General features: G+C 42.5%; 1 protein-coding gene across 5 annotated transcripts in view; it reads left to right on the forward strand.

The window, feature by feature from the left end:
- LOC121556042 (cyclin-dependent kinase-like 5) overlaps positions 1–25,109 on the forward strand; it is a 246,334-nt gene that overhangs the window by 85,736 nt on the left and 135,489 nt on the right. For all 5 annotated transcript variants that reach the window (XM_041869895.2, XM_041869896.2, XM_041869897.2 and 2 more), the window contains 6 exons: positions 607–652; positions 2,359–2,495; positions 2,656–2,776; positions 5,832–5,891; positions 7,267–7,357; positions 8,124–8,313. In XM_041869895.2, the coding sequence (XP_041725829.2) occupies positions 607–652; positions 2,359–2,495; positions 2,656–2,776; positions 5,832–5,891; positions 7,267–7,357; positions 8,124–8,313 (645 nt within the window). The remainder of the gene's footprint in view (positions 1–606; positions 653–2,358; positions 2,496–2,655; positions 2,777–5,831; positions 5,892–7,266; positions 7,358–8,123; positions 8,314–25,109) is intronic.

The raw sequence follows: 25,109 nt of genomic DNA on the forward strand, positions 1-25,109 counted from the left end.
GACAGGCTCTGGTGAGCGTGTGCAGACAGGACAGGCTCTGGTGAGCGTGTGCAGACAGGACAGGCTCTGGTGAGCGTGTGCAGACAGGACAGGCTCTAGTGAGCGTGTGCAGACAGGACAGGCTCTAGTGAGCGTGTGCAGACAGGACAGGTTCTAGTGAGCGTGTGCAGACAGGACAGGCTCTAGTGAGCGTGTGCAGACAGGACAGACTCTAGTGAGCGTGTGCAGACAGGACAGGCTCTAGTGAGCGTGTGCAGACAGGACAGGGTCTAGTGAGCGTGTGCAGACAGGACAGGCTCTAGTGAGCGTGTGCAGACAGGACAGGCTCTAGTGAGCGTGTGCAGACAGGACGGGCTCTAGTGAGCGTGTGCAGACAGGACAGGCTCTAGTGAGCGTGTGCAGACAGGACAGGCTCTAGTGAGCGTGTGCAGACAGGACAGACTCTAGTGAGCGTGTGCAGACAGGACAGGCTCTAGTGAGCGTGTGCAGACAGGACAGGGTCTAGTGAGCGTGTGCAGACAGGACAGGCTCTAGTGAGCGTGTGCAGACAGTCCTCTGAGCAGCAGGGCTGGCACCTTATGAGACACCCTTCTCTCTTTACTGCAGGAGACCAATGAGATTGTGGCCATTAAGAAGTTCAAGGACAGTGAAGGTAAGAGGCCTTTCTTTAATCAGGAAATAATTAATTTTAAGTCCTGTGATAAAGAATGCTGACTTCCTCTATTCTTCATCATCCTCTGTTCTGTTATGGGTGTCTGTCTGTCTGTCTGTCTCTCTCTTTCTCACGTATGCTTCTTGTCTCATGGGTTCTCCTGTCTCTCTCACTCCTGTCTGTCTCTCTCCTCTCGTGGGTTCTCCTGTCTTTCTGTCCTCTCATCCTGTCTGTCTCTCCTCACCTGTCTCTCTCCTCTCATGGTTCTCCTGTCTGTCCACTCACCCTGTCTTTCTCATTTCCTGTCTCTATCCCTTTGTGGGTTCTCCTGTCTGTCTCTATCCTCTCATCCTGTCTCTCTATCCTCTCATCCTGTCTCTCTCTCCTCTCATCCTGTCTCTCTGTCCTCTCTTCCTGTCTGTCTCTGTCCTCTCATCCTGTCTCTCTGTCCTCTCTTCCTGTCTGTCTCTGTCCTCTCATCCTGTCTGTCTCTGTCCTCTCATCCTGTCTCTCTCTCCTCTCATCCTGTCTCTCTTCCCTCTCATCCTGTCTCTCTGTCCTCTCATCCTGTCTCTCTGTCCTCTCATCCTGTCTCTCTGTCCTCTCATCCTGTCTGTCTCTATCCTCTCATCCTAACTCTCTTTCATCTCATCCTGTCTCTCTGTCCTCTCATCCTGTCTGTCTCTGTCCTCTCATCCTGTCTCTCTGTCCTCTCATCCTGTCTCTCTGTCCTCTCATCCTGTCTGTCTCTGTCCTCTCATCCTGTCTCTCTGTCCTCTCTTCCTGTCTCTCTCCTCTCACCCTGTCTCTCTGTCCTCTCATCCTGTCTGTCTCTATCCTCTCATCCTGTCTCTCTGTCCTCTCATCCTGTCTGTCTCTGTCCTCTCATCCTGTCTGTCTCTGTCCTCTCATCCTGTCTCTCTGTCCTCTCATCCTGTCTCTCTGTCCTCTCATCCTGTCTCTCTGTCCTCTCATCCTGTCTGTCTCTGTCCTCTCATCCTGTCTCTCTGTCCTCTCTTCCTGTCTCTCTCCTCTCACCCTGTCTCTCTGTCCTCTCATCCTGTCTGTCTCTATCCTCTCATCCTGTCTCTCTGTCCTCTCATCCTGTCTGTCTCTGTCCTCTCATCCTGTCTCTCTGTCCTCTCATCCTGTCTCTCTGTCCTCTCATCCTGTCTGTCTCTGTCCTCTCATCCTGTCTCTCTGTCCTCTCATCCTGTCTCTCTGTCCTCTCATCCTGTCTCTCTGTCCTCTCATCCTGTCTCTCTGTCCTCACATCCTGTCTCTCTGTCCTCTCATCCTGTCTCTCTGTCCTCTCTTCCTGTCTCTCTGTCCTCTCATCCTGTCTCTCTGTCCTCTCATCCTGTCTCTCTGTCCTCTCATCCTGTCTGTCTCTCCTCTCATCCTGTCTGTCTCTGTCCTCTCATCCTGTCTCTCTGTCCTCTCATCCTGTCTGTCTCTGTCCTCTCATCCTGTCTGTCTCTGTCCTCTCATCCTGTCTGTCTCTCCTCTCATCCTGTCTCTCTGTCCTCTCATCCTGTCTCTCTGTCCTCTCATCCTGTCTCTCTGTCCTCTCATCCTGTCTCTCTGTCCTCTCATCCTGTCTGTCTCTGTCCTCTCATCCTGTCTCTCTGTCCTCTCTTCCTGTCTGTCTCTGTCCTCTCATCCTGTCTGTATCTCCTCTCATCCTGTCTGTCTCCTTTCCCCAGAGAATGAGGAGGTTAAGGAGACCACACTCCGGGAGCTGAAGATGCTCCGAACCCTGAAGCAGGAGAACATCGTGGAGCTGAAGGAAGCCTTCCGCAGGAGGGGGAAACTCTACCTGGTGTTTGAGTATGTAGAAAAGGTATGACTAGCTTCACTTGTACTCTCCTGCAGTTAATGTTCATTATATATCAGCATAATAAGACTTCTGAAGCCTTCAAATGAAAGTTTAGACGTTGATGATGTTGATAAAATATATTGTCAGGAGATTGATCCTGATCCCTTCTGTTGGTGTGTTTCAGAACATGCTGGAGCTGCTGGAAGAGCTTCCGAACGGAGCGCCGTCTGATAAAGTCAGGAACTACATCCACCAGCTGATCAAAGCTATCCACTGGTGCCATAAGAACGACATCGTCCACCGGGGTAAGGAGACATGATGCTATAGGAACCAGAAGGAACCAGAACCATCTCATCGTTCCATTAGGCCCTAATGCTCTTCAGTTAATATGAAGTCCCAGCATTCCTCTGTCCCAGCATTCCTCTGTCCCAGCATTCCTCTGTCCCAGCATTCCTCTGTCCCAGCATTTCTCTGTCCCAGCATTCCTCTGTCCCAGCATTCCTCTGTCCCAGCATTCCTCTGTCCCAGCATTCCTCTGTCCCAGCATTCCTCTGTCCTGCATTCCCCAGCATTCCTCTGTCCTGCCATGACATCTTCTCTGGTTTGATAGTCTAACAGTCTGTTCAGTATCTCAGATGATGAGAGCTGGTGACTTGGAGTACAGCAACACTCCTGATGGTCTGCGATCTATCAGACAACATGAGGCAAACCATATCCCCTCAATATGACCTGACTCAGTTGTGATATGATTCTCTGGTTTTCTGAAGTACAAGTAGACATGATGCTGTTCCCATCTGACATTTTAGTGACAGCAGTGTTACTGTTAGTGTTAAAGTAATGACACCCCCTGCAAGCCGTGAACTGACATGCTCCTGTTTCTCGCTCTGTCTGTCTCTCCTGTCTGTCTCTCCCTCCTGTCTGTCTCTCTGTTTGTCCCTCCTGCCTGTCACTCTGTCTCTCTCTCCCGTCGTCTCTCCCTCCTGTCTCTTTCTCTGTCTGTCTCTCCTGCCTGTCTCTCCCTCCTGCCTGTCTCTCTGTCTCTCTCTCCTGTCTGTCTCTCCCTCTCTCTCTCCTGTTTGTCTCTCCCTCCTGTCTGTCTCTATGTATCTCCCTCCTGTCTGTCTCGCTGTCTGTCTCTCTGTCTCTCCCTCCTGTCTGTCTCTCCCTCCTGTCTGTCTCTCTGTCTTTCCCTCCTGTCTGTCTCTCCCTCCTGTCTGTCTCTCCGTCTTTCCCTCCTGTCTGTCTCTCTCTCCTGTCTGTCTCTCCCTCCTGTCTGTCTCTCTGTCTCTCCCTCCTGTCTGTCTCTCTGTCTTTCCCTCCTGTCTGTCTCTCTCTCCTGTCTGTCTCTCCCTCCTGTCTGTCTCTCTGTCTCTCCCTCCTGTCTGTCTCTCTGTCTCTCCCTCCTGTCTGTCTCTCCCTCCTGTCTGTCTCTCTGTCTCTCCCTCCTGTCTGTCTCTCTATCTTTCCCTCCTGTCGTCTCTCCCTCCTGTCTGTCTCTCTGTCTCTCTCCTGTCTGTCTCTCCCTCCTGTCTGTCTCTCTGTCTCTCCCTCCTGTCTGTCTCTCTGTCTCTCCCTCCTGTCTGTCTCTCTGTCTCTCCCTCCTGTCTGTCTCTCTGTCTCTCCCTCCTGTCTGTCTCTCCCTCCTGTCTGTCTCTCCCTCCTGTCTGTCTCTCCCTCCTGTCTGTCCCTCCCTCCTGTCTGTCTCTCTGTCTCTCCCTCCTGTCTGTCTCTCCCTCCTGTCTGTCTCTCCCTCCTGTCTGTCTCTCCCTCCTGTCTGTCTCTCTGTCTCTCCCTCCTGTCTGTCTCTCCCTCCTGTCTGTCTCTCCCTCCTCTTGTCTCTCTGTCTCTCCTCCTGTCTGTCTCTCTATATTTCCCTCCTGTCGTCTCTCCCTCCTGTCTGTCTCTCTGTCTCTCTCCTGTCTGTCTCTCCCTCCTGTCTGTCTCTCTGTCTCTCTCCTGTCTGTCTCTCTGTCTCTCCTCCTGTCTGTCTCTCTGTCTCTCCCTCCTGTCTGTCTCTCTGTCTCTCCCTCCTGTCTGTCTCTCCCTCCTGTCTGTCTCTCCCTCCTGTCTGTCTCTCTGTCTCTCCCTCCTGTCTGTCCCTCCCTCCTGCCTGTCTCTCTGTCTCTCCCTCCTGTCTGTCTCTCTGTCTCTCCCTCCTGTCTGTCTCTCCCTCCTGTCTGTCCCTCCCTCCTGTCTGTCTCTCTGTCTCTCCTTCCTGTCTGTCTCTCTGTCTCTCCCTCCTGTCTGTCTCTCCCTCCTGTCTGTCTCTCCCTCCTGTCTGTCTCTCTGTCTCTCCCTCCTGTCTGTCTCTCCCTCCTGTCTGTCTCTCTGTCTCTCCCTCCTGTCTGTCTCTCTGTCTCTCCCTCCTGTCTGTCTCTCCCTCCTGTCTGTCTCTCTGTCTCTCCCTCCTGTCTGTCTCTCTATCTTTCCCTCCTGTCGTCTCTCCCTCCTGTCTGTCTCTCTGTCTCTCTCCTGTCTGTCTCTCCCTCCTGTCTGTCTCTCTGTCTCTCCCTCCTGTCTGTCTCTCTGTCTCTCCCTCCTGTCTGTCTCTCCCTCCTGTCTGTCTCTCCCTCCTGTCTGTCTCTCTATCTTTCCCTCCTGTCGTCTCTCCCTCCTGTCTGTCTCTCTGTCTCTCTCCTGTCTGTCTCTCCCTCCTGTCTGTCTCTCCCTCCTGTCTGTCTCTCTGTCTCTCCCTCCTGTCTGTCTCTCCCTCCTGTCTGTCTCTCCCTCCTGTCTGTCTCTCTGTCTCTCCCTCCTGTCTGTCCCTCCCTCCTGTCTGTCTCTCTGTCTCTCCCTCCTGTCTGTCTCTCTGTCTCTCCCTCCTGTCTGTCTCTCCCTCCTGTCTGTCCCTCCCTCCTGTCTGTCTCTCTGTCTCTCCTTCCTGTCTGTCTCTCTGTCTCTCCCTCCTGTCGTCTCTCCCTCCTGTCTGTCTCTCTGTCTCTCTCCTGTCTGTCTCTCCCTCCTGTCTGTCTCTCTGTCTCTCCCTCCTGTCTGTCTCTCTGTCTCTCCCTCCTGTCTGTCTCTCTGTCTCTCCCTCCTGTCTGTCTCTCCCTCCTGTCTGTCTCTCCCTCCTGTCTGTCTCTCTATCTTTCCCTCCTGTCGTCGCTCCCTCCTGTCTGTCTCTCTGTCTCTCTCCTGTCTGTCTCTCCCTCCTGTCTGTCTCTCTGTCTCTCTCCTGTCTGTCTCTCCCTCCTGTCTGTCTCTCTGTCTCTCTCTCCTGTCTGTCTCTCCCTCCTGTCTGTCTCTCTGTCTCTCCCTCCTGTCTGTCTCTCTGTCTCTCCCTCCTGTTTGTCTCTCTTGCTGTCTCTCTCTCTTCCTGTCTCTCTCTCTCTCTCTTTCTGTCTGTCTTTCTCTCCTCAGATATAAAGCCAGAGAACCTTCTCATCAGTTCTGATGACGTCCTCAAGCTATGTGACTTCGGTGAGCAGAGCAACCTGTCTGTCTGTCTGTCATCCTCATTCAGTCAATGACAGGACCAACCTATTAGAGAAACGTTAGTCTCTACTGTACTACCTGTATCAACTGTTTTTTTCTCTCCATTTATTCAAGCCTTAGACATTAACATGTTGATTTAAGTTCCCATAGAAACAGCTAGTCTCCATATGGAATGATGTTAGTCTGTCTTCTCTCTGGAAGGTTCCAGTGTCTGTCTGACACTCCGAGCCTCAGCAGGTTGTCGGTCTCTCACCACAGATTGGCAACATCATGTCAGACACCATATGTTGACAGCCACAGCTCCTCTCCCGTCATGCTACCTTGGTGTTGTTACTAACCACACTGAGTCATTCAACACTCTTGTATTGATAGCTACTGTTTATACATTTATTTTCTTTCCCCAATTCTTTGAATGCTGTTTCATTCTTTCTTTCATTGTCATGTGATAATATTCTGCTGCATGTCCAGTCAGTCAGGTTGGTGTTCTGGTGGGACCGGTCCATACACTATGATAAAGTCAGGTTGGTGTTCTGGTGGGACCGGTCCATACACTATGATAAAGTCAGGTTGGTGTTCTGGTGGGACCGGTCCATACACTATGATAAAGTCAGGTTGGTGTTCTGGTGGGACCGGTCCATACACTAGATAAAGTCAGGTTGGTGTTCTGTGGGACGGTCCAACACTGTGATAAAGTCAGGTTGGTGTTCTGGTGGGACCGGTCCATACACTATGATAAAGTCAGGTTGGTGTTCTGGTGGGACCGGTCCATACACTATGATAAAGTCAGGTTGGTGTTCTGGTGGGACCGGTCCATACACTATGATAAAGTCAGGTTGGTGTTCTGGTGGGACCGGGTCCATACACTATGATAAAGTCAGGTTGGTGTTCTGGTGGGACCGGTCCATACACTATGATAAAGTCAGGTTGGTGTTCTGGTGGGACCGGTCCATACACTATGATAAAGTCAGGTTGGTGTTCTGGTGGGACCGGTCCATACACTGTGATAAAGTCAGGTTGGTGTTCTGGGTGGGACCGGTCCATACACTATGATAAAGTCAGGTTGGTGTTCTGGTGGGACCGGTCCATACACTATGATAAAGTCAGGTTGGTGTTCTGGTGGGACCGGTCCATACGCTATGATACACTAGCAGTAGATCTACAGTCTATGTTTAGCTGCTCAGTGATGACTCATTCTGTTCACTCAATTAATACAGAGAGCGAGAGACATTGGGTCTGACCGGTTGTTCTTAGACTGTTGTTGTTCCTGTGTCCTCATCATCCTACTGAAATTAGTTGACTGTCTTAGCTGTGTTCCTGGTTAGTTGGTCTTTGAGGTCACTTCCTGTCCTCTCTTATTCAGGCTTCGCCCGTAATCTCTCAGAGGGAAATGATGCCAACTACACAGAGTACGTGGCCACTAGATGGTACCGTTCTCCAGAACTACTCCTGGGGTGAGTTTGGTGTGTGCAGTACAGGCTGAGTCCATTCTACCTGGATACTGCAGACATGAACCATACAATTATAATGACCAACTCTCCCCCCTGTCTCCCCCTGTCTCCCCTCTCTCTCCCCCCTGTCTCCCCCTGTCTCCCCTCTCTCTCCCCCCTGTCTCCCCTGTCTCCCCCTGTCTCCCTCTCTCTCCCCCTGTCTCCCTCTCTCTCCCCCCTGTCTCCCTCTCTCTCCCCCTGTCTCCTCTCTCTCCCCCTGTCTCCCTCTCTCCCTCTCTCTCCCCCTGTCTCCCCCTGTCTCCCTCTCTCTCCTCTCTCTCCCCCTGTCTCCCTCTCTCTCCCCTGTCTCCCTCTCTCTCCCCCTGTCTCCTCTCTCTCCCCCTGTCTCCCTCTCTCTCCCCCTGTCTCCACCCTGTCTCCCTCTCTCTCCCCTGTCTCCCCTGTCTCCACCCTGTCTCCCCTGTCTCCCCCTGTCTCCCCCTGTCTCCCTCTCTCCCCCTGTCTCCACCTGTCTCCACCCCGTCTCCTCTCTCTCCCCCTGTCTCCCCCTGTCTCCCTCTCTCCCCTCTCTCTCCCCTGTCTCCGCCCTGTCTCCCCTCTCTCCCCCTGTCTCCCTCTCTCCCCCTGTCTCCCCCTGTCTCCCTCTCTCTCCCCTGTCTCCCCTGTCTCCCTCTCTCTCCCCCTGTCCCCCTGTCTCCCCTGTCTCCCTCTCTCTCCCCCTGTCTCCCCCTGTCTCCCCTCTCTCTCCCCCCTGTCTCCCCTCCCCCAGGGCACCATATGGTAAGGCAGTGGACATGTGGTCAGTAGGCTGTATCCTGGGGGAGCTGAGTGATGGCCAGCCGTTGTTCCCAGGAGAGAGTGAGATAGATCAGCTCTTCACCATCCAGAAGGTCCTGGGACCGCTGCCTACTGAACAGATGAAACTCTTCTACAATAACCCTCGATTCCACGGGCTACGGGTAGGACAGGCTGGACTCTCTCTGCTCTCACAACTCTCGCATCTCTGTCCACCTCTCTTCCCCTCATTCCCCCTCACATGCTCTCTCACTCTTCTCTTCTTCCTATTTTCTCCCACTCACTCCATCGTCTCTCTCTCTCTCTGGCCTTATTTCAGTATTCTCTCTCTCTGGTCTTATTTCAGTATTATCTCTCTCTGGTCTTATTTCAGTATTCTCTCTCTCTCTGGTCTTATTTCAGTATTCTCTCTCTCTCTCTGTTCTTATTTCAGTATTCTCTCTCTCTCTCTGGTCTTATTTCAGTATTCTCTCTCTCTCTCTCTGGTCTTATTTCAGTATTCTCTCTCTGGTCTTATTTCAGTATTCTCTCTCTCTCTCTGGTCTTATTTCAGTATTCTCTCTCTCTCTCTCTGGTCTTATTTCAGTATTCTCTCTCTCTCTCTGGTCTTATTTCAGTATTATCTCTCTCTCTCTGGTCTTATTTCAGTATTCTCTTTCTCTCTCTGGTCTTATTTCAGTATTCTCTCTCTCTGGTCTTATTTCAGTATTTTCTCTCTCTCTCTCTGGTCTTATTTAAGTATTCTCTCTCTCTGGTCTTATTTCAGTTTTCTCTCTCTCTCTCTCTGGTCTTATTTCAGTATTCTCTTTCTCTCTGGTCTTATTTCAGTATTCTTTCTCTCTCTGGTCTTATTTCAGTATTCTCTCTCTGGTCTTATTTCAGTATTATCTCTCTCTCTGTTCTGATTTCAGTATTCTCTCTCTCATGGTCTTATTTCAGTATTCTCTCTCTCTCTGGTCTTATTTCAGTATGCTCTCTCTCTCTGGTCTTATTTCAGTATTCTCTCTCTGGTCTTATTTCAGTATTTTCTCTCTCTCTCTGGTCGTATTTCAGTATTCTCTCTCTCTCTGGTCTTATTTCAGTATTCTCCTCTCTCTCTGGTCTATATTTTAGTCTCTCTCTGGTCATATTTCAGTATTCTCTCTCTCTGGTTTATTTCAGAATTCTCTCTCTGGTCTTATTTCAGTATTCTCCTCTCTCTCTCTGGTCTTATTTCAGTATTCTCTCTCTCTGGTCTTATTTCAGTATTCTCTCTCTCTCTGGTCTTACTTTAGTATTCTCTCTCTGGTCTTGTATTTCAGTATCTCTCTCTCTCTCTCTTCTGGTCTTATTTCAGTATTCTCTCTCTCTCTCTCTCTGGTCTTATTTCAGTATTCTCTTTCTCTCTCTGGTCTTATTTCAGTATTCTCTCTCTCTGGTCTTGGATTTCTTCTCTCTCTCTCTGGTCTTAGTTTCAGTATTCTCTCTCTCTGGTCTTATTTCAGTATTCTCTCTCTCTCTCTGGTCTTATTTCAGTATTCTCTTTCTCTCTGGTCTTATTTTCAGTATTCTTTCTCTCTCTGGTCTTATTTCAGATTCTCTCTTGGTCTTATTTTATTCTCTCTCTCTCTCTCTGGTCTTATTTCAGTATTCTCTCTCTGGTCTTATTTCAGTATTCTCTCTCTCTCTCTGGTCTTATTTCAGTATTCTCTTTCTCTCTGGTCTTATTTCAGTATTCTTTCTCTCTCTGGTCTTATTTCAGTATTCTCTCTCTGGTCTTATTTCAGTATTATCTCTCTCTCTCTGGTCTTATTTCAGTATTCTCTCTCTCTCTGGTCTTATTTCAGTATTCTCTCTCTCTCTGGTCTTATTTCAGTATTGCTCTCTCTCTCTGGTCTTATTTCAGTATTCTCTCTCTCTGGTCTTATTTCAGTATTATCTCTCTCTCTCTGGTCGTATTTCAGTATTCTCTCTCTCTGGTCTTATTTCAGTATTCTCTCTCTCTCTCTTGTCTTATTTCAGTATTCTCTCTCTGGTCATATTTCAGTATTCTCTCTCTCTGGTCTTATTTCAGGATTCTCTCTCTCTGGTCTTATTTCAGTATTCTCTCTCTCTCTCTGGTCTTATTTCAGTATTCTCTCTCTCTGGTCTTATTTCAGTATTCTCTCTCTCTCTGGTCTTATTTCAGTATTCTCTCTCTCTCTGGTCTTATTTCAGTATTCTCTCTCTCTGGTCTTATTTCAGTATTCTCTCTCTCTCTCTGGTCTTATTTCAGTATTCTCTTTCTCTCTGGTCTTATTTCAGTATTCTTTCTCTCTCTGGTCTTATTTCAGTATTCTCTCTCTGGTCTTATTTCAGTATTATCTATCTCTCTCTGGTCTTATTTCAGTATTCGCTCTCTCTGGTCTTATTTCAGTATTATCTCTCTCTCTCTGGTCGTATTTCAGTATTCTCTCTCTCTGGTCTTATTTCAGTATTCGCTCTCTCTTGTTTCAGTATTCTCTTTCTCTCTGGTCTTATTTCAGTATTCTCTCTCTCTCTGGTCTTATTTCAGTATTTCTCTCTCTCTGGTCTTATTTCAGTATTCTCTCTGTCATATTTCAGTATCTCTCTCTCTGGTCTTATTTCAGTATTCTCTCTCTCTGGTCTTATTTCAGTATTCTCTCTCTCTCTGGTCTTATTTTCAGTATTCTCTCTCTCTCTCTGGTCTTATTTCAGTATTCTCTCTCTCTCTGGTCTTATTTCAGTATCTCTCTCTCTCTGGTCTTATTTCAGTATTATCTCTCTCTCTCTGGTCTTATTTCAGTATTCTCTCTCTCTCTGGTCTTATTTCAGTATTATCTCTCTCTCTCTGGTCGTATTTCAGTATTCTCTCTCTCTCTGGTCTTATTTCAGTATTCTCTCTCTCTCTCTCTGGTCTTATTTAGGTATTCTCTCTCTCTCTGGTCTTATTTCGGTATTCTCTCTCTGGTCTTATTTCAGTATTCTCTCTCTCTCTCTCTCTGGTCTTATTTAGGTATTCTCTCTCTCTGGTCTTATTTCGGTATTCTCTCTCTCTCTGGTCTTATTTCATATTCTCTCTCTCTGGTCTTATTTCAGTATTCTTCTCTCTCTGGTCTTATTTCAGTATTCTCTCTCTCTCTCTGGTCTTATTTCAGTATTCTCTCTCTCTCTGGTCTTATTTCAGTATTCTCTCTCTCTCTGGTCTTATTTCAGTATTCTATCTCTCTGGTCTTTTTCAGTATTTCTCTCTCTCTCTGGTCTTATTTCAGTATTCTCTCTCTCTCTGGTCTTATTTCAGTATTCTCTCTCTCTGGTCTTATTTCAGTATCTCTCTCTCTCTGGTCTTATTTCAGTATTCTCTCTCTCTGGTCTTATTTCAGTATTCTCTCTCTCTCTCTGGTCTTATTTCAGTATTCTCTCTCTCTGGTCTTATTTCAGTATTCTCTTCGTCTCTCTCTCTGGTCTTATTTCAGTATTCTCTCTCTCTGGTCTTATTTCAGTATTCTCTTCTCTCTGGTCTTATTTCGGTATTCTCTCTCTCTCTGGTCTTATTTCAGTATTCTCTCTCTCTGGTCTTATTTCAGTATTTTCTCTCTCTCTGGTCTTATTTCAGTATTCTCTCTCTCTCTGGTCTTATTTCAGTATTCTCTCTCTCTCTGGTCTTATTTCAGTATTCTCTCTCTCTGGTCTTATTTCAGTATTCTCTCTCTCTGGTCTTATTTCAGTATTCTCTCTCTCTCTGGTCTTATTTCAGTATTATCTCTCTCTCTGGTCTTATTTCAGTATTCTCTCTCTCTCTGGTCTTATTTAGTTTCTCTCTGGTCTTATTTCAGTATTCTCTCTCTCTGGTCTTTTTCAGTATTCTCTCTCTCTCTGGTCTTATTTCGGTATTTCCTCTCTCTGGTCTTATTTTCTATTATCTCTCTCTCTCTGGTCTTATTTCAGTATTCTCTCTCTCTCTGGTCTTATTTCAGTATTTCTCTCTCTCTGGTCTTATTTCAGTTATTCTCTCTCTGGTCTTATTTCAGTGTTCTCTCTCTCTGGTCTTGATTAAGTATTGTCTATATATTCTGGTCTTATTTCAGTATTCTCTCTCTCTCTGGTCTTATTTCAGTATTCTCTCTCTCTGGTCTTATTTCATTATTATCTCTCTCTCTCTGGTCTTATTTCATTATTCTCTCTCTCTGGTCTTATTTCAGTATTCTCTCTCTGGTCTTATAGTTTAGGTATTCTCTCTCTCTCTGGTCTTATTTCAGTATTCTCTCTCTCTCTCTGGTCTTATTTCAGTATTCTCTCTCTCTGGTCTTATTTCTCTCGGGCAGTATTCTCTCTCTCTCTGGTCTTATTTCAGTATTCTCTCTCTGGTCTTATTTTAGTGTTCTCTCTCTCTCTCTGGTCTTATTTCAGTATTCTCTCTCTCTGGTCTTATTTCAGTATTCTCTCTCTCTCTCTGGTCTTATTTCAAGTATTCTCTCTCTTCTACTGGTCTTATTTCAGTATTCTCTCTCTCTCTGGTCTTATTTCAGTATTCTCTCTCTCTCTGGTCTTATTTCAGTATTCTCTCTCTCTGGTCTTATTTATATTCTCGCTCTCTCTGTGCTTTATATATTTCTCTCTCTCTCTGGTCTTCATTTCAGTATTCTCTCTCTCTGGTTAATTTCATTTCTCTTCTCTCTGGTCTTATTTTCAGTATTCTCTCTCTCTCTCTGGTCTTATTTCAGTATTCTCTCTTTCTCTCTGGTCTTATTTCAGTATTTTCTCTCTCTCTCTCTGGTCTTATTTCAGTATTCTCTCTCTCTGGTCTTATTTCAGTATTCTCTATCTCTCTCTGGTCTTATTTCAGTATTCCTCTCTGGTCTTGTTTCAGTATTATCTCTCTCTCTGTCGTATTTCGTATTCTCTCTCTCTCTGGTCTTATTTCAGTATTCTCTCTCTCTTTGTCTCTCTCTCTGTCTTATTTCAGTATTCTCTCTCTGGTCTTATTGATTTCTCTATCTCTCTCTCTCTGGTCTTATTTCTGTATTTTCTCTGGTCTTATTTCAGTATTCTCTTTCTCTCTGGTCTTATTTCAGTATTCTTTCTCTCTGGTCTTATTTCGTATTTCTCTGGTCTTATTTCAGTATAATCTTCTGGTCTTATTTCAGTATTCTCTCTCTCTGGTCTTATTTCAGCATCTCTCTGGTCTTATTTCAGTATTCTCTCTCTCTGTGGTCTTATTTCAAAGTATTTCTCTCTTTCGGTCTTATTTCAGTATTCTCTTTCTCTCTGGTCTTATTTCAGTATTCTTTCTCTCTCTGGTCTTATTTCAGTATTCTCTCTCTGGTCTTATTTCAGTATTCTTCTCTCTCTCTGGTCTTATTTCAGTATTCTCTCTCTCCTCTGGTCTTATTTCGGTATTCTCTCTCTCTCTTTGGTCTTATTTCAGTATTCTCTCTCTCTGGTCTTATTTCAGTATTCTCTCTCTGGTCTTATTTCAGTATTCTCTCTCTCTCTGGTCTTATTTCAGTATTCTCTCTCTCTCTGGTCTTATTTCAGTATTCTCTCTCTCTCTGGTCTTATTTCAGTATTCTCTCTCTCTGTGGGTCTTATTTCAGTATTCTCTCTCTGGTCTTATTTCAGTATTCTCTCTCTCTCTCTGGTCTTATTTCAGTATTCTCTCTCTCTCTGGTCTTATTTCAGGTATTCTCTCTCTCTGGTTTATTTCAGTATTCTCTCTCTCTCTGGTCTTATTTCAGTATTCTCCCTCTCTCTGGTCTTATTTCAGTATTCTCTCTCTCTGGTCTTTCAGTCTCTCTCTCTGGTCTTATTTCAGTATTCTCTCTCTCTCTCTGGTCTTATTTCAGTATTCTCTCTCTCTGGTCTTATTTCAGTATTCTCTCTCTCTCTGGTCTTATTTCAGTATTCTCTCTCTGGTCTTATTTCAGTATTCTCTCTCTCTCTGGTCTTATTTCAGTATTCTCTTCTTATTTTCTCTCTCTCTGGTCTTATTTCAGTATTCTCTCTCTCTGGTCTTATTTCAGTATTCTCTCTCTGGTCTTATTTCAGTATTCTCTCTCTCTGGTCTTATTTCAGTATTCTCTCTCTCTGGTCTTATTTCAGTATTTCTCTCTCTCTGGTCTTATTTCAGTATTCTCTCTCTCTCTGGTCTTATTTCAGTATTCTCTCTCTCTCTGGTCTTATTTCAGTATTCTCTCTCTGGTCTTAGTTTCAGTATTTCTCTCTCTCTGGTCTTATTTCAGTATTCTCTCTCTCTCTCTTGGTCTTATTTCAGTATTCTCTCTCTGGTCTTATTTCAGTATTCTCTCTCTCTCTTGGTCTTATTTCAGTATTCTCTCTCTCTGGTCTTATTTCAGTATTCTCTCTCTCTCTGGTCTTATTTCAGTATTCTCTCTCTCTCTGGTCTATTTCATTATTCTCTCTCTCTTGGTATTATTTCGGTATTTCCTCTCTCTCTCTCACTGGTCTTTTCAGTATTTCTCTCTCTCTATAGTTATTATTTCCAAAATTGTTCTCTCCTATATATTAATTGTTTTCAAGTGTTCTCCTCTCTCTCACTCTGATGCTTGTTTCAAGTGTTCTCCCTATCTTCTAATTGTTGTTTGGGTCTCTCTCTTATATATATATGATTCTTATTTCAGTATTCTCCCTCTCTCTGATTATTATTTTATTATTCTCTCTGGTCTTATTTAGTATTCTCTCTCTCTGGTCTTATATCTCTCTCTTTATATTTCGTATCTCTCTCTGGTCTTATTTTAAGGATTTCTCTCTCTCCTCTGGTCTTATTTCAGTATTCTCTCTCTCTCTGGTCTTATTTCAGTATTCTTTCTCTCTCTGGTCTTATTTCAGTATTCTCTCTCTGGTCTTATTTCAGATTATCTCTCCTCTCTGGTCTTATTTTCAGTATTCTTCTCTCTCTCTCTGGTCTTATTTCAGTATTCTCTCTCTGGTCTTATTTCAGTATTCTCTCTCTGGTCTTATTTCGGTATTTCTCTCTCTCTGGTCTTATTTCATTATTCTCTCTCTGGTCTTATTTCAGTATTCTCTCTCTCTCTGGTCTTATTTTCAGTATTCTCTCTCTGGTCTTATTTAGTTATCTCTCTCTCTCTGGTCTTATTCCATTTCTCTCTTGCTCTCTGGTCTTATTTCAGTATTCTCTCTCTCTGGTCTTATTTTCTCTCTCTGGTCTTATTTTACAGATTCTCTCTCTCTCTCTTGTCTTATTTCAGTATTCTCTCTCTCTGGTCTTATTTTATATTCTCTCTCTCTCTCGTTCTTATTTCAGTATTCTCTCTCTCTCTGGTCTTATTTCAGTATTCTCTATTATACTCTGGTCTTATTCAGTCATTCTCTATATATGGTCTTATTTAGTGTTCTCTGTCTCTGTCTTGTTAAGATGTCTCTATATATGATTCTTCATTTAATTATTCTCTCTCTCTCTGATTCTTGTTTCAAGTAATATATATAAGTTACATTTTGAAATTAATTCTCTCTATAAATTCTTGTTTGGGTGTTTATATATATCCCAAATTTATTTTAAATTGTTCTCTCTCTCTCTGGTCTTATTTCCAGTATTCCTCTCTCTGGTCTTATTTTTTCCCGTGTATCAGTTTCTCTCTCTGGTCTTATTTCAGTAATTCTCTCTCTCTCTGGTCTTATTTCAGTATTCTCTCTCTCTGGTCTTATTTCAGTATTTCTCTCTCTCTCTGGTCTTATTTCAGTATTCTCTCTCTCTGGTCTTATTTCAGTATTCTCTCTCTCTGGTCTTGTTTATTATTCTCTCTCTCTCTGGTATTATTTCAGTATTCTCTCTCTCTCTCTCTGGTTTATTTCGGTATTCCTCTCTCCTCTGTATCGGTTTTTTCTCTCTCTCTCTCTGGTGTTTGTATTTCGATTTTCTCTCTCTCTGGTCTTATTTCCAGTATTCTCTCTCTCTGGTCTTCTTTTCAGTATTCTCTCTCTCTCTCTCGGTCTTATTTCCATATTCCCTCTCTCTGGTCTTATTTCAGTATTCTCTCTCTCTGGTCTTATTTCAGTATTCTCTCTCTCTCTGGTCTTATTTCAGTATTCTCTCTCTCTGGTCTTATTTCAGTATTCTCTCTCTCTCTGGTCTTATTTCAGTATTCTCTCTCTCTGGTCTTATTTCAGTATTCTCTCTCTCTCTCTCTGGTCTTATTTCAGTATTCTCTCTCTCTCTCTCTGGTCTTATTTCAGTATTCTCTCTCTCTCTCTGGTCTTATTTCAGTATTCTCTCTCTCTCTGGTCTTATTTCAGTATTCTCTTTCTCTCTCTGGTCTTATTTCAGTATTCTCTCTCTCTGGTCTTATTTCAGTATTCTCTCTCTCTGGTCTTATTTCAGCATTCTCTCTCTCTCTCTCTGGTCTTATTTCAGTATTCTCTCTCTCTGGTCTTATTTCAGTATTCTCTCTCTCTCTCTGGTCTTATTTCAGTATTCTCTTTCTCTCTGGTCTTATTTCAGTATTCTTTCTCTCTCTGGTCTTATTTCAGTATTCTCTCTCTGGTCTTATTTCAGTATTATCTCTCTCTCTCTGGTCTTATTTCAGTATTCTCTCTCTCTAACTGGTCTTATTTCAGTATTCTCTCTCTCTCTTGGTCTTATTTTCAGTGTGCTTCTCTCTCTGGTCTTATTTCAGTATTCGCTCTCTCTGGTTCTTATTTCAGTATTATCTCTCTCTCTCTGGTCGTATTTCAGTATTCTCTCTCTCTCTGGTCTTATTTCAGTATTCTCTCTCTCTCTCTCTGGTCTTATTTAGGTATTCTCTCTCTCTGGTCTTATTTAAGTATTCTCTCTCTGGTCTTATTTCAATATTCTCTCTCTCTCTGGTCTTATTTCAGTATTCTCTCTCTCTCTCTGGTCTTATTTAGGTATTCTCTCTCTCTGGTTTTTTAGTGTTTTCTCTCTCTCTCTCTCTGGTCTTATTTCAAGTATTTCTCTCTTCTCCGGTCTTGATTTCCAGTATTTCTCTTCCACCCTTTCAGTATTCTCTCTCTCTCTCTGGTCTTATTTATTATTCCTCTCTCTTGGTCTTATTTCAGTATTCTCTCTCTCTCTGGTCTTATTTCATTTATTCTCTCTCTCTGGTCTTATTTCAGTATTCTCTCTCTCTCTTGGTCTTATTTCAGATCTCTCTCTCTCTGGTCTTATTTCAGTATTCTCTCTCTCTGGTATTATTTGGTATTCTCTCTTCCTCTCTCTCTCCTCTGGTCTTATTTCAGTATTCTCTCTCTCTTGGTCTTATTTCAGTATTCTCTCTCTGGTTATTTCAGTATTCTCTCTCTCTCTCTGGTCTTATTTCATTAGTATTCTCTCTCTCTCTCTGGTCTTATTTCAGTATTCTCTTTCTCTCTGGTCTTGTTTCAGTATTCTTTCTCTCTCTGGTGTCTTATTCTCTCTCTGGTCTTATTTCGTATTATCTCTCTCTCTCTGGCTTGTTTCGATTTCTTCTCTCTGGTCTTATTTTCAGTATTATCTCTCTCTCTCTGGTCTTGTTTCAGTATTCTCTCTCTCTGGTCTTATTTCAGTATTGTCTCTCTCCTGTTTTCTTTCCTCTCTGGTCTTAGTTCCGGTTTCTCTCTCTCTGTCTCTCTCTCTGGTCTTATTTCTATTCCGTTCTATTCTCTCTGCTTATTTCTTCTCTCTCTGGTCTTATTTCATATTATCTCTCTCTCTCTGGTCTTATTTCAGTATTCTCTCTCTCTCTGGTCTTATTTGTATTCTCTCTCTCTCTGGTCTTATTTCAGTATTCTCTCTCTCTGGTCTTATTTCAGTATTACTCTCTGTGGTCTTATTTTCAGTATTCTCTCTCTCTCTCTGTTCTTATTTCAGTATTCTCTCTCTCTCTGGTCTTATTTCAGTATTTCTCTCTCTCTCTCTGGTCTTATTTCAGTATTCTCTCTCTCTGTCTTATTTCAGTATTCTCTGTCTCTCTGGTTTATTTCTTATCTCTCTCCTGGTTATTTCGGTGTTTCTTCCTCTCTCTCTGGTTCTTATTTCGGTATTCTCTCTCTCTCTGGTCTTATTTCGGTATTCTCTCTCTCGGTTATTTCAGTTTCTCTCTCTGTGGTCTTATTTCAGTATTCTCTCTCTCTCTCTGGTCTTATTTCAGTCTCTCTCTCTCTGGTTATTTCAGTATTCTCTCTCTCTGGTCTTATTTCAGTATTTCTCTCTCTCTGGTCTTGTTTCAGTTCTCTCTCTCTGGTCTTATTTCAGTATTCTCTCTCTCTCTGGTATTATTTCAGTATTCTTCTCTCTCTCTGGTCTTTCAGTATTCTCTCTCTGTCTTATTTCAGGTTCTCTCTCTCTCTCTGGTCTTATTTCATTCTTTCTCTCTCTCTGGTCTTATTTCAGTATTCTCTCTCTCTGGTCTTATTTCGGTATTCTCTCCCGGTATTTCTGTCTTCTCTCTCTCTCTGGTCTTATTTCAGTATTCTCTCTCTCTCGGTCTTATTTCAGTATTATCTCTCTCTCTGGGTCTTATTTCAGTATTCTCTCTCTCTCTCTGGTCTTATTTCAGTATTTCTCTTTCTCTCTCTGGTCTTATTTAGTATTCTCTTCTCTCTGGTCTTATTTTCAGTATCTTCTCTCTCTGGTCTTATTTCAGTATTTTCTCTCTCTCTGGTCTTATTTCGCATTCTCTCTCTCTCTCTGGTCTTATTTCAGTATTTCTCTCTCTCTGGTCTTTTTGTATTCTCTCTCCGTATTCTCTCTCTCTGGTCTTATTTCAGTATTCTCTCTCTCTCTCTGGTCTTATTTCAGTATTCTCTCTCTCTCTCTGGTCTTATTTCAAGTATTCTTCTCTCTCTCTGGTCTTATTTCAGTGCTCTCTCTCTGGTTATCTCCTTCTGTTCAGTATTTCTCTCTCTCTGGTCTTATTTCAGTATTCTCTCTCTCTGGTCTTATTTCAGTATTCTCTCTCTCTGGTCTTATTTCAGTTCTCTCTCTCTGGTCTTATTTCGTATTCTCTCTCTCTCTGGTTCACCTGTATTTCTATTCTCTCTCTCTGGTCTTATTTATTATTCTCTCTCTCTCTCTCTGGTCTTATTTCGTATTCTCTCTCTGTATTTTTCTCTCTCTGGTCTTATTTCAGATTCTCTCTCTCTGTCTTATTTCAGTATTCTCTCTTTCTCTCTGTCTTATTTCAGTATTCTTTCTCTCTCTGGTCTTATTTCAGTATTCTCTCTCTGGTCTTATTTCAGTATTATTCTCTCTCTCTCTGGTCTTATTTCGGTATTCTCTCTCTCTCTCTGGTCTTATTTCAGTATTCTCTCTCTCTGGTCTTATTTCAGTATGCTCTCTCTCGTTCTTATTTTCAGTATTCTCTCTCTGTGGTCTTATTTCAGTATTCTCTCTCTTCTGGTCTTATTTCAGTATTCTCTCTCTCTCTGGTCTTATTTCAGTATTCTCTCTCTCTCTTATTTCTATTCTCTCTCTCTGGTCTTATTTCAGTATTCTCTGTCTCTCTGGTCTTATTTCAGTATTCTCTCTCTCTCTCTTATTGTATTCTCTCTCTCTCTGGTCTTATTTGTATTCTCTCTCTCTCTGGTCTTTTTCCAGTATTCTCTCTCTCTGGTCTTATTTCGTATATCTCTCTCTCTGGTCTTATTTCAGTATTCTCTCTCTCTCTGGTCTTTTTCGTATTTCTCTCTCTCTGGTCTTATTTCGTTTCTCTCTCTCGGTTTTTTTTTCTCTCTCTCTCTGGTCTTTATTTCAGTATTCTCTCTCTCTCTGGTCTTATTTCAGTATTCTCTCTCTCTCTGGTCTTATTTCAGTATTCTCTCTCTCTCTCTGGTCTTATTTCAGTATTCTCTTTCTCTCTCTGGTCTTATTTCAGTTGTCTCTCTCTCTCTGTCTTTTCAGTGTTTCTCTCTCTCTGGTCTTATTTCAGTATTCTCTCATCTCTCTCTCTGGTCTTATTTCGTATTCTCTCTCTCTCTCTGTCTTATTTCAGTATTCTCTCTCTCTGGTCTTATTTCAGTATTCTCTCTCTCTGGTCTTATTTGTATTCTCTCTCTCTCTGGTCTTATTTCAGTATTCTCTCTCTCCTGGTCTTATTTCAGTATTCTCTCTCTCTGGTCTTATTTCGTATTCTCTCTCTCTAGATTCTTATTTCAGTATTCTCTCTCCCCCTCCGGTCTTATTTGTATTCTCTCTCTCGGCTTGTTCAGTTTCTCTCTCTCCTGGTCTTATTTTCGTATTCTCTCTCTCTGGTTTTTCTTCTCTCTCTCTCTGGTCTTATTTCAGTATTTCTCTCTCTCTCTCTTCTTATTTCTAGTATTCTCTCTCTCTCTGGTCTTATTTCAGTATTCTCTCTCTCTCTGGTCTTGTTTCAGTGTTTTCTCTCTCTCTGGTCTATTTCAGTATTTTTTCCTCTCTCTCTCTGGTCTTATTTCAGTATTCTCTCTCTCTGGTCTTATTTCGTATTCTCTCTCTTCTTTATTTCAGTTTTCTCTCTCTCTGGTCTTATTTCATTTTCTCTCTCAGGTCTTATTTCTTCTCTCCTCTGGTTTTTGTTCTCTCTCTGGTCTTATTTATATTCTGTCTTATTTCGTATTCTCTCTCTCTGGTCTTTTTCATTTCTCTCTCTCTCTCTGGTCTTATTTCAGTCTTCTCTCTCTCTGGTCTTATTTTGTATTCTCTCTCTCTCTCTGGTCTTATTTCAGTATCTCTCTCTCTCTCTGGTCTTATTTCAGTATTCTCTCTCTCTCTCTGGTCTTGTTTCAGTATTTCTCTCTCTCTCTGTCTTATTTCAGTATTCTCTCTCTCTCTGTCTTATTTCAGTATTCTCTCTCTCTCTCTGGTCTTATTTAGTATTCTCTCTCTCTCTGGTCTTATTTCGTATTCTCTCCCCCTTTTCTCTCTCTCTCTGGTCTTATTTCAGTTTCTCTTCTCTCTGGTCTTATTTCAGTATTCTCTCTCTCTCTGGTCGTATTTTCAGTATTTCTCTCTCTCTGGTCTTGTTTCAGTATTCTCTCTCTCTCTCTCTGGTCTTATTTTCGGTATTCTCTCTCTCTGGTCTTATTTCAGTTTCTCTCTCTGGTCTTGTTTCGGTATTTTCTCTCTCTCTCTGGTCTTATTTCAGTATTCTCTCTCTCTGGTCTTATTTCAGTATTCTCTCTCTCTCTCGTTTTTCTCTTTCTCTCTGGTCTTATTTCGTATCTCTCTCTCTCTGTCTTATTTCAGTATTCTCTCTCTCTGGTCTTACTTCCAGTATTCTCTCTCTCTCTGGTCTATTTCGATTCTCTCTCTCTGGTCTTATTTCAGTATTCTCTCTCTCTCTCTGGTCTTATTTCAGTATCTTCTCTCTCTCTGGCTTTCAGTTTCCTCTCTCTGGTCTTATTTCATTATTCTTCTCTCTCTCTGGTCGTATTTCAGTATTCTTCTCTCTCTCTGGTCTTATTTCAGTATTTCTCTCTCTCTCTCTGGTCTTATTTGTATTTCTCTCTCTCTCTCTCTCTCTGGTCTTATTTCAGTATTCTCTCTCTCTCCTGGTCTTATTTCAGTATTTTCTCTCTCTCTCTATCTTACTTCAGTATTCTCTCTCTCTCTGGTCTTATTTCAGTATTCTCTCTCTCTCTGGTCTTATTTCAGTATTCTCTCTCTCTCTGGTCTTATTTCAGTGTTCTCTCTCTCTTTGGTCTTATTTCATATTTCTCTCTCTCTCTGGTCTTATTTCAGTACTCTCTCTCTCTCTGGTCTTATTTCAGTATTTCTCTCTCTCTCTCTGGTCTTATTTCAGTATTCTCTCTCTCTCTTGGTCTTATTTCAGTATCCTCTCTCTCTGGTCTTATTTCAGTATCTCTCTCTCTCTGGTCTTATTTCAGTTTCTCTCTCTCCTTCTGGTCTTATTTCAGTATTCTTCTCTCTCTCTCTGGTCTTATTTCAGTATCTCTCTCTCTCTGGTCTTATTTCAGTATTCTCTCTCTCTCTGGTCTTATTTCAGATTCTCTCTCTCTGGTCTTATTTCAGTATTTTCTCTCTCTCTCTGGTCTTATTTCAGTATTTTTCTCTCTCTGGTCTTATTTCAGTATTCTCTCTCTCGTCTTATTTAGTATTTTTCTCTCTCTCTCTGGTCTTATTTCAGTATTTCTCTCTCTCTCTGGTCTTATTTCAGTATTCTCTCTCTCTGGTCTTATTTGTATTCTTCTCTCTCTGGTCTTATTTCAGCATTTCCTCTCTCTCTCTGGTCTTATTTCAGTATTCTCTCTCTCTCTCTCTGGTCTTATTTCAGTATTCTCTCTCTCTCTGGTCTTATTTCAGTATTCTCTTTCTCTCTGGTCTTATTTCAGTATTCTTTCTCTCTCTGGTCTTATTTCAGTATTCTCTCTCTGGTCTTATTTCAGTATTATCTCTCTCTCTCTGGTCTTATTTCAGTATTCTCTCTCTCTCTCTGGTCTTATTTCAGTATTCTCTCTCTCTCTGGTCTTATTTCAGTATGCTCTCTCTCTCTGGTCTTATTTCAGTATTCACTCTCTCTGGTCTTATTTCAGTATTATCTCTCTCTCTCTGGTCGTATTTCAGTATTCTCTCTCTCTCTGGTCTTATTTCAGTATTCTCTCTCTCTCTCTCTGGTCTTATTTAGGTATTCTCTCTCTCTGGTCTTATTTAAGTATTCTCTCTCTGGTCTTATTTCAATATTCTCTCTCTCTCTGGTCTTATTTAGTATTCTCTCTCTCTCTCTGGTCTTATTTCGGTATTCTCTCTCTCTGGTTTTTTCGGTATTCTCTCTCTCTCTCTCTGGTCTTATTTCAGTATTCTCTCTCTCTCTGGTCTTATTTCAGTATTTCTCTCTCTCTGGTTTATTTCAGTATTCTCTCTCTCTGGTCTTATTTCAGTATTCTCTCTCTCTCTCTGGTCTTATTTCAGTATTCTCTCTCTCTGGTCTTATTTCAGTATTCTCTCTCTCTCTGGTCTTATTTCAGTATTCTCTCTCTCTGGTCTTATTTCAGTATTCTCTCTCTCTCTGGTCTTATTTCAGTATTCTCTCTCTCTCTCTGGTCTTATTTCAGTATTCTCTCTCTCTGGTATTATTTAGGTATTCTCTCTCTCTCTCTCTCTCTGGTCTTATTTCAGTATTCTCTCTCTCTCGGTCTTATTTCAGTATTCTCTCTCTGGTCTTATTTCAGTATTCTCTCTCTCTCTCTCTGGTCTTATTTCAGTATTCTCTCTCTCTCTCTGGTCTTATTTCAGTATTCTCTTTCTCTCTGGTCTTATTTCAGTATTCTTTCTCTCTCTGGTCTTTCTCTCTCTGGTCTTATTTCAGTATTATCTCTCTCTCTCTGGTCTTATTTCAGTTTCTCTCTCTCTCGTCTTATTCTCTCTCTCTCTGGTCTTATTTCAGTTGTCTCTCTCTCTGGTTTATTTCAGTATTATCTCTCTCTGGTCTTATTTCGTATTTCTCTCTCTCTGGTGTTTTCGTATTCTCTCTCTCTGGTCTTATTTCGTATTCTCTCTCTCTCTCTTGTCTTATTTCAGTATTCTCTCTCTGGTCATATTTCAGTATTCTCTCTCTCTGGTCTTATTTCAGGATTCTCTCTCTCTGGTCTTATTTCAGTATTCTCTTTCTCTCTGGTCTTATTTCAGTATTCTTTCTCTCTCTGGTCTTATTTCAGTATTCTCTCTCTGGTCTTATTTCAGTATTATCTCTCTCTCTCTGGTCTTATTTCAGTATTCTCTCTCTCTCTGGTCTTATTTCAGTATTCTCTCTCTCTCTGGTCTTATTTCAGTATTCTCTCTCTCTGGTCTTATTTCCAGTTTGTCTCTCTCTGGTCTTATTTCAGTATCTCTCTCTCTGGTCTTATTTCGTTCTCTCTCTGGTCTTATTTCAGTATTCTCTCTCTGGTCTTATTTCAGTATTCTCTCTCTCTGGTCTTATTTCAGTATTCTCTCTCTCTCTGGTCTTATTTCGTATTCTCTCTCTCTCTGGTCTATTATTTCAGTATTTCTCTCTCTCTGGTTATTTCTTTCTCTCTCTCTGGTCTTATTTCAGTTATTCTCTCTCTCTGGTCTTATTTCAGTATTCTCTCTCTCTAGTCTTATTTCAGTATTCTCTCTCCTCTCTCTGGTATTATTTCAGTATTCTCTCTCTCTCTCTGTCTTATTTCAGTATTCTCTCTCTCTGGTCTTATTTTCAGGTATTCTTTTCTCTCTCTCTCTGGTCTTATTTCAGTATTATCTATCTCTCTCTGGTCTTATTTCAATTATTCTCTCTCTCTCTGGTCTTATTTCAGTATTCTCTCTCTCTCTGGTCTTATTTCAGTATTCTCTCTCTCTTTCTCTGGTCTTATTTCAGTATCTCTCTCTCTCTGCGTATTTCGTATTTTTCTCTCTCTGGTCTTATTTCAGTATTCTCTCTCTCTCTCTGGTCTTATTTCCGTATTCTCTCTCTCTGGTCTTATTTCAGTATTCTCTCTCTCTGGTCTTATTTCGTATTTCTCTCTCTGGTCTTATTTCAGTATTCTCTTTCTCTCTGGTCTTATTCAGTATTTTCTCTCTCTGGTCTTATTTGTTCTCTCTGGTCTTATTTCGGTATTCTCTCTCTCTCTCTGGTCTTATTTCAGTATTCTCTCTCTCTCTGGTCTTATTTCAGTATTCTCTCTCTCTCTGGTCTTATTTCATATTCTCTCTCTCTGGTCTTATTTCAGTATTCTCTCTCTCTCTCTCTTCTCTCTCTGGTCTTATTTCGTATTCTCTCTCTCTGTCTTATTTCGGATTCTCTCTCTCTGGTCTTATTTCACTCTCTCTCTCTGGTCTTATTTCAGTATTCTCTCTCTGGTCTTTTTCAGTATTATCTCTCTCTCTCTGGTCTTATTTCGTATTATCTCTCTCTCTCTGGTCTTATTTCAGTATTTCTCTCTCTCTCTGGTCTTATTTCAGTATTCTCTCTCTCTCTGGTCTTATTTCAGTTTCTCTCTCTGGTCTTATTTCATTTCTCTCTCTCTCTCTGGCTCATTTCGTATTCTC

This window comes from Coregonus clupeaformis, unplaced genomic scaffold (assembly GCF_020615455.1).
Source record: "Coregonus clupeaformis isolate EN_2021a unplaced genomic scaffold, ASM2061545v1 scaf0182, whole genome shotgun sequence".
In the NCBI taxonomy this organism is placed as follows: Eukaryota; Metazoa; Chordata; class Actinopteri; order Salmoniformes; family Salmonidae; genus Coregonus; species Coregonus clupeaformis.